This window comes from Crocodylus porosus, unplaced genomic scaffold (genome assembly GCF_001723895.1).
Source record: "Crocodylus porosus isolate Cpor-Errol unplaced genomic scaffold, CroPor_comp1, whole genome shotgun sequence".
Taxonomy (NCBI): domain Eukaryota; kingdom Metazoa; phylum Chordata; order Crocodylia; family Crocodylidae; genus Crocodylus; species Crocodylus porosus.
In genome coordinates, this window is record NW_017728931.1 from 120,160,963 (window position 1) to 120,171,932 (window position 10,970).

The 10,970-nt window shown below is 41.7% G+C and overlaps 1 protein-coding gene across 1 annotated transcript in view; it reads left to right on the forward strand.

Moving 5' to 3' along the window:
• The window catches only part of SLC26A3 (solute carrier family 26 member 3), a 27,273-nt gene extending 17,245 nt beyond the window's left edge, over positions 1-10,028 (forward strand). Inside the window, exons 13-21 of the mRNA XM_019543544.1 lie at positions 560-666; positions 1,542-1,611; positions 1,696-1,788; positions 3,281-3,376; positions 4,049-4,282; positions 5,598-5,652; positions 6,834-6,979; positions 7,922-7,987; positions 9,695-10,028. Coding sequence (XP_019399089.1) covers positions 560-666; positions 1,542-1,611; positions 1,696-1,788; positions 3,281-3,376; positions 4,049-4,282; positions 5,598-5,652; positions 6,834-6,979; positions 7,922-7,987; positions 9,695-9,718 — 891 coding nt within the window. The 3' untranslated portion in view covers positions 9,719-10,028. The remainder of the gene's footprint in view (positions 1-559; positions 667-1,541; positions 1,612-1,695; positions 1,789-3,280; positions 3,377-4,048; positions 4,283-5,597; positions 5,653-6,833; positions 6,980-7,921; positions 7,988-9,694) is intronic.
• The last annotated feature ends 942 nt before the right edge of the window (positions 10,029-10,970 follow it).

Consider the following 10,970-nt stretch of genomic DNA (forward strand, 5'->3'; position numbering starts at 1 on the left):
CATCTCCCACCCCACACATGGTATACAAGAGTAAGACTTTATTTTGAGCTATTATGGAATCACCGCTATATATATTACTCAAAAAACCATAAATTAGGACAAAATTATTTTTTAATAAAATAAAAATATGTTATAATGGATGTTTGAGTTTTAGTGTATGATTTGTTTTTATCTATAATTTGTTAAAATGATATCTTCTGAAAGATTTTATGTGTGCGGCCCTTGACAGCTCACCAAAACAATATGTGGCCCACTAGCCAAAATAATTGCCCACCCCCGCCTTAAGTGATAGAGACTCTACAAGCACTTCATACCAATTGCAGGTAGACCTTAGCATCATTAAAAAGATTCTCCAGTATTAACTAAGAAATCTTCCCATTACCCCTTGGTGATGCTTGGCAAGCTAAACCATGTGTGCTCTGCAGGTGAGGAAAAAAGATTAAGCAGCGTGCTCAAGAACACCTCAGGCCTATGATTTGCGGTTCCTGAACCCCAGTCTGGGGTCATGCTTCTGCTTTTCATGGATGATAACATCTGATATCGTGTTTGTTCTTTACAGATGATATGGCTTGTGACTTTCGTAGCTGCTATTCTACTAGGGCTCGATCTTGGACTAGCAGCTGCTGTTGGATTTGAACTTCTGACTGTCGTATTCCGCACACAGTTGTGAGTAATGGTTGAATATAAAGTTAAACCCTATGCAAATATTGTGCTGGAAATAAACTCAATCAGGCCTGCAATTTTGTACTCCAAATAAATTCCTAGTAGACATGATAGGATAGAGATGTCCATGCTATCTCTGGGAACGTCAGTTGGGTTTTTAGATGGCTATGTAATAGCATTTGCATCCACAGCTGATTTAAGCCACAAATTGAAGGACACACGTAGAAATGAAACTGAAGATCTCATGAAAACACTTGGCCTATGCTGTTCACAGAGAACAAAGAAATTAGAGTATACATGTGTTAAACAGTATAAAGTATACATGTGTTAAATGGGAACAGTGTATTTTGCCCCCACTTAATGAGAAAAATAATTTGCATACTCACCTCAGTATTTTTATAGGTCTCATTAGAAGGCTGGACTGGGAGTCCACTGGGCAGCAGTTACTCATAATTCCCATCAAAGAACAAAGCCAACAAGATCAATCTGACGCTGCAGTGGGACAATAGAAGCTCATTACCTATATAAGAGCTAGGTTTTATTATGATTGCTGCTGCTGCTACTTGTGTGAGTAACCACTCAGCAGCACGAATAAAGAGTTCCCAATCTAACTCATAATAAATTTCAGCCTCTGTCAGGATAGTTTTTCCCTGCCATTTGAATTAATTCTTCGTGGCTAATTTCTCTCTTAGTGTGAACGGCCTTTAAATAGACTCCACAAACAATACAGTTATCTTCAGTCCTAAGCGTGATTTATTTTATCAGAAATTAGGGCTGTATAGCTTTCACAGAGTAAGATAAGCTTATTAGCGCAGCAATAATTGTTCATTTGATAAGGTTTGGCATAATGCATCAGTATCTTTTATATTCATTTGCAGTCCAAATTGCACTCTTTTGGCTAATGTGGGAAGAAGCAACATCTACAAAAACAGAAAGGATTATGCAGATGTAAGAGCTTCTACATTATTTACATTGACTGTTGCAGGTCTGTAAAACAGTGCTTGTAAGTAATACTTTTCTTTTATTGTGTAGATATATGAACCAGATGGAGTGAAGATTTTCAGATGTTCTGCCCCAGTCTTCTTTGCTAATATGGAGTACTTCAAGGACAAGCTTATAAAAGCTGTAAGTTTTTTGCTGCCTGTCACTTCACAATTATTTTGATTGCAAATGAATGAATGAAATAATAAAGATAAATAACACTTACTAATAATTAATTTGCATATACAGAATATAATTCAAAGAGCTCAAAGAATTAAAATTCTAATTTGTACCCATGTGTCCATGAGAGAGGGAATGAGCCTACTACTGTTCTACTGTCATTACATACTTTTAAAAAGTCTTTAAAAAAAGCATCACAGAGAAGATTCAAAGAGATGCTGTCATAAATATGTTCTTGCAATAGTAACCCAAGAAGTGCTAGGCTGTCTCTGGACAAGGAGGAAGATGAATGTCTTTGTCCCAAAGATCTGACAATCCTAAAAGACAAGCAGCAAAACAGCTAGGTGAAAATATGTCGGCAAAGAGATCAGGGAATGATAGCCTGCAGGGATTTTACCAGTTTGGCTCTGGGGATGTTCTTTTAACTGAATTCAGCTCCCTCTGTGGTCTACCCTTGATGATGATCACTCACTGTTATTGGTTAGGCCTTCACAGACACCCAGAGATTTCCCATGTCCTTCTTCCTCTCACTTCCAGTATTATCCCATCTTTGACTACTGCCTATGTAGGCACTAGGCAGGTATGCCGCACTCTCCATCATAGTTTATGTGCTAGGTCACAATATAGTAGTGGTGAGATCACAGCGTGGGCTTCAGCAAGGGTCTGCCAGCCAAGTACAAGCCAGCTAAGGACCCACAGCATATACTTGGGTTATTAGCCTGTGCTGAAGTCTGCACTGCCCCCCTCTTCTCTGCTAGCAGGGCCATGCCAGCGTGTGCTACAATCATACTTTTATCTGGCTGTACAAGCTTACCCACTAAGAAAAGAGGTGCTTGCATAGCACAAAGATAACAGCACAACAGAGGGAACACAGAGCCCAACCTCCAGTCGCCATGAACATGGTCCAAAGTCTGCTGAAGTCCTGAATCCTTCCACTGACTTCAAGGAGTTTGTCACTGAGTCCTTTATCCATCCATTAAATCGAATGGCACTGCTCATGGCTGTGAGGCAAGGAAGTTTTGCTGTAGACAACAAGCAGATCCCGTGGGCTAGATTCTGATCCCAGTCACTCACCTAATCCAAAGTAATTCAGATACAATTGATGAGAGCACAATAACAGGTGGAACTACTGCAGAGAGACACCAGCATAACCGAGATAAGAATCCAGCTCAGAAAGGGAATTTCCAAAAGACTGATGTAATTTGCCTGAAGGCAACTAAATTGCTCTCTCAAGAAAGCCGTGCACATGATGTGTGATTCACAGAGTCAATTATCTAAAGGACATTGTTTGCTTGCTTGCTTGCTTGCTTGCTTTAATATGGCTCTGTCGCTAGCCAGGAATTTGCTGATAACCTGGCCCTCCTCCCTCCCCCTACAGCCCCTTTTAGACTAACATCAAGTTTTCCCTTCTCCATGCAAAAGAATCCAGAGATTTCATCAAGCTGTAATTTTGCAGGTTGGCTTTAATCCATTGAGGGTATTGAGGAAACGCAATAAAGCTCTGAGGAAAATCCGAAAGATGCTGAAGAAAGGAGAACTACAAGTAACCCCTGTAAGTGTGTTGACTTGAAAGGTTGGAAAGAGACAAACTACAAGAAAGGATTTAAAAGCTCCTCTAGTAATTAGGCACCCCAGTTTCACTTTGAGTTAAGTGAGAGCTGGTTGCTTTCCCCATGTCAATGCCAATGAGGACAGGTTAAGCATTTCCCCATATTGCCATGGCGTAAGCTAAATATAATCTTCAAAAATAAGCTTTTTTAAATATAAGCCCTGGTCCCTGTCCTACAGCTTAATGCACGCGTCTTTTCTTCAGTGAGTCTTCCTTGCACTCACATTTCAAGATCAGATCCCAAAGAGGTAAAGGCTTGATATGTAGCTAACTTTGGGATTGCAGCTCATACATAGTTTTCTTCAAGTAAACCACTTCCATAATTTTCATGGACCATCCAGAGCCTGCCCAAGTTGAAGGGAGTCTCCAGACCCTGATGAAATAAATGTGCAAAACAAAATACAAAGCGATTGGTTGAAAATAGAAATGTACAAACTGTAGGGGAGAAGGAAACCCTTTCAATACAAAGCATGGGTAGAACATGATCCATTCATTTAGTGCTTCGTCCCTTCAGTACCACAGTGTTGTATATAAGTGTATGCACCAGATGTACTTCTAACCCTGGACAATAGCTTAGGCTATAATGCTAATTCTAGACATTTTTCTTTGACACAGAAAGGCTTTATTTCGACAGTTAATGGTATCCCTGAGTCTGATGAAGAATTAGATAACAACAAAATAGAGGAACTGGACCAGCCCACTAACATGGCAGATTTGCCCATGCAAATTGACTGGAACTCCGACCTTCCTCCCAACATCAGAGTGCCCAGGATTGACATCCACAGCATCATTCTTGATTTTTCAGCAGTAACATTTCTTGATGTTTCTGCCATGAGAGTCATCCAACAGGTAACAATTAGCTTTCATGAAACAACTAGTCAGTAGTTACAGATGAAAAAAGTGCAAAGATAATGTCATTCATCAAGATGTGCATCTATGAGCATAAGAATAGATCGCATACAGATTTAAGCCTAGAGCCTCAAAATCTCATTCACATTGACTTCAAAGGCTAGAACTGATAGAAAATGTTCCACTGAAACTGTTTTTCAATAGAAAATTAGGTTTTCAGCATAATGAAATAGTGCATGGAAAGTATGTGCTTTCCTTGTAAAAAGCTTTCAGTTAAACTGAAAATCCTGGACATAGCAATAAAAATAGTAATAAAAACATTTTTTTTCTTTTGTCTAAATTTTCCAAGAAAATGTAACTGTGTGGCGATGTGCTAGACCATATGTAACACATAGAACATGGTCTGGGGTTCTGAGCTCGGGCTAAGAATCTGGCTTCTGCTTCTGCTGCTGCCACAAATGTGACAAGTGACCTTGGGCAAGGTTTAGTTCAACTTTGCAAATATCAGTGCCTGCAGATAGACTTCTTAAAACCTTAATTTGGGACCCAAATCTAGTAGTGTTACTGTCATGGGAGCTGAGTGCCCACAGTTTCTATTATCTTCAGTAGAAGTTATGGCTGTTTGGTATTATGGGCATGTCTACACCACTTTCAGCCAAACTTGAGTGCTGCACTGAAGCACAGAACACCTGTCCTCCATGTGCTACACACTAAAAAAAATGCAGTACAGCTGCTGTTTGGAAAATATTCGACACTATCCCTGGGCTCTCTGTCGCAGTGCTGCTTAGTGGCAAGCACACAATGATGCCCAGTGGTGGCTACGTTATACTTTTTCAGCATTAGACGTGTATACAACAGGAGCGAGCAGCTGCTTCATGGAACATCTCAGAGTGGCAGAGTCTCTGTATTTTTTTAAATTCTGTCTTTAACCTCTTGAAGTCTCAGTTTCTTCATCTGTAAAGCACTGATATTAATGCTGGACTGAGATATTATCTTCTAAGAAAGATTTTTCTTTGCATCTCTTATTAATGTTATTTAATATCAATCCTTTCCTTAAAATATATAATTATAAACTCTTTCTTAGTGTCATTTATCAAGGTTTACTCTAAACTCCAGTGTTAGTTTTAGGATTCTATCCTGGTCAGTGAGTCTTCTAGAAGCAGAACCTGAGCCTAAAATCCATTTATTTGCATTCAAAATACAACTGATTTCTTAAAGGTGCTACAGACACCTACTGTATCTAATCACTGCGATTGCTGTTGAGTCCATAACAAAGGAGTTAGTTGCTAATAATGGTCTGCTTTCTATTTCACAGACTTTAAAAGAATTTATCCGGATCGACGTAGACATTTATATTGTGGGAGTACATGGTAAATTCTTCCATTTTGATCCCCCTTGTTTTAAACAACCATTTACCAGTTAAATGTTCACTGGGCCAGAGAGATAGGGAACCTCTTTTTTATACCATCCTCATTTCCCACCATACATTAGTACAGAGGATAAATTGTACATGAAAATACTCTTTGACGTTATGCTGCCACACCCAAATTAAACTAACCTTGCAGGGCAAGGCTGACTTTGATTTATACCCAGAAACTGAACTAAACAATCATGAGCCAAAATTAAGATTCTCATTCTGGATGAGGGCAGAGGGAAGGGGAAATGGGATAGCATTGTCTGCATCCACTTTAAATATCCCATGACCCGTTTTTTCCTGTCACAAAGTCTTGTTCCCTGACAGTTTTCTCTATTTTAGATCTTCACATCTTTCCATCTGATAGGTATTACCAAGAAATCAGATGTATAGAGAGAAATAAAAAATGTCTGTTGCCCGTGCCCCAGCTAGCAATTGCCCAGTTTTAGGACAGCAAACAGAGGCTTAGGCTGTGTTTGCACAAATCTCTCATTGGGGCAGCTGGGAAAAGGAATAATAACCCTCAAGTCATTGTAGAACCCAGTGACTAACTTTGCCCAGACACTACAGCCATAGGGTGCCTGTCTTTGCTGAACTACAGCCATATGAAACTACAGGTTATGTGGACTGGCTACAGCCCATCCACTGTCATGGGAGTATGATGGTGCTTTAAGACCATATGTAGGGACTTTGTGAAGCCCAGACACACAGCTTTTGGCCTCTTCATGACAGCATAAGGCACCACAGGTGCTTTAGGTTGCAGCCTCTAAAAAGAAAAGAGGCAAGATGAACCAAATTCTCTTCTAACCCTCCCGTGGTACAGTCATTGTTTACTCGCCTGCACAGAGCATGCACATGGGTGTGAACTGCTGCCAGTCAGAAGGGAACTGTTTGGTACCCACTTTGTGCTGCAGAAAATGAATGGCAGCATGAGCTGCTAGACAGGGGAGCCTCAGGCCTCATGGTATCTGAACAAGTACATGATGCAGAGCCCTTCTTGGAAAATCCCTGTGCTCTCTTGAAGGACGTGTTGGGGCTCTGAGTTCTTCCTTGCTACTTCCAGGCCTGGCGGTCATTGGTTTATAACTTCCAGGCCTGTAGGTTGCCGATTTGTAACTTGATTCTGTTTCCCTGCAGATGGCTTCCTGGATAAACTGGAAAGATGTGTGTTTTTTGATGAGGAGCTGAAAACCTCTATGTTTTTCCTCACCATTCATGATGCAGTGCTGCACATCCTGATGAAGAGGGACATGGCCACTTCACCAAAATTCCAGCCCATCAAGGTACCGGTTGCTATACTATCCTCTATGCCCATTGGATCAGCACCTTACCATGATCTCAGGTCATTTGTAGAGTTAGTCTCATCTATTCTTGCACAAGCACCCAACAGAGGATGGCCCGGGGTGTTTCACTCAGGAAAGTCTGTGAAGGAAAGCTCTTTTCAAACTGTCATTGCTGGAGAAGGATAGGGGCTAAAAGGCTCGTCATGGGTCAGGGGCATGGCCTTTCAATCTTATGGGGCCACAGCAAAGAGAGCTCTCATTTCTGTAGAGGATCAGCCTATCCAGTGCTCTGTTACTAGCACTCCTCACTAGCCATAGGGACCCTTTTGAATCTCAGGCCCCCCTCATCACGGTTACACTCCAGCAGCATTTGTAGGAGAGCACTGAGGTGTAGTGCTGCTTGCATTCAAGTGTGCCAGGCCTTGGCGACACTCAAAAGTTGCACATAATTGGTTTAGTTCAACTGATCTGAGTTAAACTGATACAGCTTCTTAATCCGATTGCTCCTGGATCAGTCACAGAATTACTAGGATTAATTACACTTAGGTCAGAAGGACTCAGCTCTGTCCCTTCCCTCACATGGACCAGTGGGTGCCAGCCTTTTTGACAGGTGGCCCACAAATTAGCCTCACATTCTTCCCATGTGCCAGATCAATTCCCTTCCCCTGTCCAATCTGCTGCTCTGCTTTCTGCCCTTTTTGCCACTGTGCTGCCTGTCCACTCTCTGATCAGCCACATGCGACACACAGAATCTGTTGGTGCCATTTGTGGCATATGTACCATACGTTGGCCACCCCTGACATGGACACAGTGGACACTGTGGCCAAGATCCTTGGGAGTCACATTTTCTGAGTTCTAGAGGCCAAATCACCTCTAAAATTACCTAAAAAGAGAAAGGCACAGAGCATAACTTCCTAACCCAGACATCTCTGTTTACTATAGGAGAAGGGAAGCTACGATCACTATATCATCAACACAGATGGAGAATTACGTAGCCGGGAACACACAGTGAGTCATTCACTTCTGTTTTTACTGTTTAACACATTTCTGCCTGAATTCAAGCACCAGTGAAAGGCACCTTCCCCACCCCCTGACAGTTCAGGGACTCACCTCACACTGGATCTCATTATATGCTGGAGGAGCATGGGAGCAGTGCACCTAGTGGTCACAGCCATCAAAAGGTGCTAGTTCCGGCTTTGATGATGTGGATTTAGTGATCCATTAGAAACCAAACTGAAGCTACCAGCTCACACCATGTGAGCTTCCACCAGGCTTTAAACCCCTGAACACCTGAGCCAGACTTGGACAGCGACCTAAGAGGACAAGCCTCCAACCCTGAACTTCTGCATCTGGCTTGTTTAGAACTGACTTGCAGCCAGTACTTGGTACACTAGTTAGGGCAGGAGTTGGCAACTTTTTCCAGCAGAGACCACAGCAGGAGCTGGGGGGGGCACCAAAATAACACAGCTCATGTCAGAGGTGGATAGGCATTAGGACCCAATCGCTGCTGCTGCTTCTCTGCCACTCAGCTGCAGCAGGTGGGGAAACCTCGCTCTACTGGGGCCCATGCTGCCTGAGTGTGGTGGGACACAGGCAGCACTCCTCCACTGGAGTCGCAGGCATATGAGCATGATGTGGCTTAGGGGCACTCCCCTCCACTGTCAAATACCACCAAAGCCATGACCCTGTGGGCCAGATCCACAGGCTATATGGGCCGAATCTGGCTTGCAGGCCATAGCTTGCTGGCCCCTTATTTAGGGCAAACCACTACAGTGGTGGGAAGCTATGACCTTGCCCAGGATAAATTATTAAGCATATTCCCTACAGCCAACAGACTGACACAATTCTTCATTGGGAAGAAAGGTCCGTCATTACTAGCTCCACTGCTTTCTCTGCTGACCGCCCACCCCCACCACAACATCTGAGTTGGGCTCTCTGATAGCCATGGGTCAGGAGAAGTTTCCTACTTTGGAGGCAGAGAAAACTTTCTGCCCTGCCTGCAGGAAATGAGAGGCTCTCCCCTGGGGTCTGCTGAACCTCCTGGTCAGAGGCCTCTCCCTTCCACTGCTTGCTACCATTTTTATAGAGGAAAAGACTAATGATGGGCCTGCACACTTCTGAACTGAGACAGACTTCTTTTTGGAGTGAGTCAGGTGACATGGTTAGTGAGCACATTTCCCTGTGGTGTTATTCTCACAGTTTCATGTGCCAAACACAGGGATGATATATTTCTTTGGCTTACAGTGATGTTAAAACACAAGAAACGGGACAAGAAAAAATTTATTAATTGGTGAAATGTGAAAATATTGGTTAATACCCCGGCTGGATTATTTTTAGCTGTCACTTGCCATGCCCTGCAATTATATTGTACAATATACAAAAGCCATGCTGGACATTTGTCATGCACTTGTACAGTTCTGTTCATGTGAACCCCTAAGTGGACCATGGACTCAGGTGATGGGGCACAACTGTAATTCTTGTAGGAAAGTAGCACTGTGATGACAGCCTTTGGTTGCAAGGGAGAGAAAGAGAAATATCCTGAGCAGACTGAGCCCCCAAATCAGCCAGAGTGGAACAAATGGGCTAGTCTGGAACATAAAACCCTTCTGACCTCCCAAAACTGGAAAAAAATCTTTCTGTACAGTTTACAAAGGTGCATAAAGAAGCTATTCTGCATCTAGAAATAGTATTTATTTCATTGTTTCTTTTCTACAGTTTCCAGGAGAAACAAAATTCTAATTTTCTAAACATTGGCATCATCCAAACAATAGATTGTCACCTGCAGAAGATGAATAAGGATATATTCATGTGTGAAGACAACTACAGATATGTTCATACATTGTATGAGGGACTTTACTACACAGGATTATGTTTCAGGGTTTGGAACTGGTTTGTTGTATGCTATATATAATGTAGATTGATATGATGTGAATTTTCAGCTTTTATAGTTTGCTAGCTTATATACTTATGAAGGAGAAAAAGTGATTGAGGCTATCCTAACACCACTTGTACATATGTGTATATATGTGTATTTTATTAAACAATTTTTAAACAACCTGTACAGTAACAAATTTATATACTGTTGTGTTTATACAGCTATTTGAGGTCTTGTATTTATATGCTATAGTTTAATAATTTAGGCACATTTTTCTTTATCTCACACATAATTCGATAAAGTTTCATTGAAGATCCTGCAAGACACTGACTTGACTGACTGAATTATTTTTAAAATGGTAGGCCTTTTCTCTTGTCTCAAATGGTATGTAAAGTGAATCACATATCTATTCCAGAACTTTAATATTGATATCAATGTACACAGCATTTACAAATGCAGGGATGATATATTTCTTTGGCTTACACTGATGTTAAAACACAAGAAACAGGACAAGAAAACATTTAGTTAATTGGTGAAGTGTGAAAACATTGGTTAATACCCCAGCTGGATTATTTCTAGCTGTTACTTGCCATACCTTGCATTTTCAGAGAGGGACATATACAATATACAAAAGCCATGCTGGACATTTTCGTGCACTTGTGCAGTTCTGTTCATCTGAATCCTCAAGTGGACCATGGAAACGATAATAAAACAGGGAGCATGTGGCCACAGACCAGAAATGGGAGTCTACCAAGGGAAACACTACAACTAAATGACTAACAAAGATGAACACAGAAAATTGCAGAAGCCTGAGCAGGGGAGCCTGTGATGTTCAGTGAAGTGGACAATCATTGTTTTTGTGTGTGTGTATGCATCCTGCTCGTGGTTGTCCACTTCACTGAACATCACAGGCTCCCCTGCTCAGGCTTCTGCAATTTTCTGTGTTCATCTTTGTTAGTCATTTAGTTGTAGTGTTTCCCTTGGTAGACTCCCATTTCTGGTCTGTGGCCACATGCTCCCTGTTTTATTATCGTTTCCATGGTCCACTTGAGGATTCAGATTTACTGGCTTCTTACTTCAAAGACCTCTCGGAAACCAAAATATTGATCTGCTTCT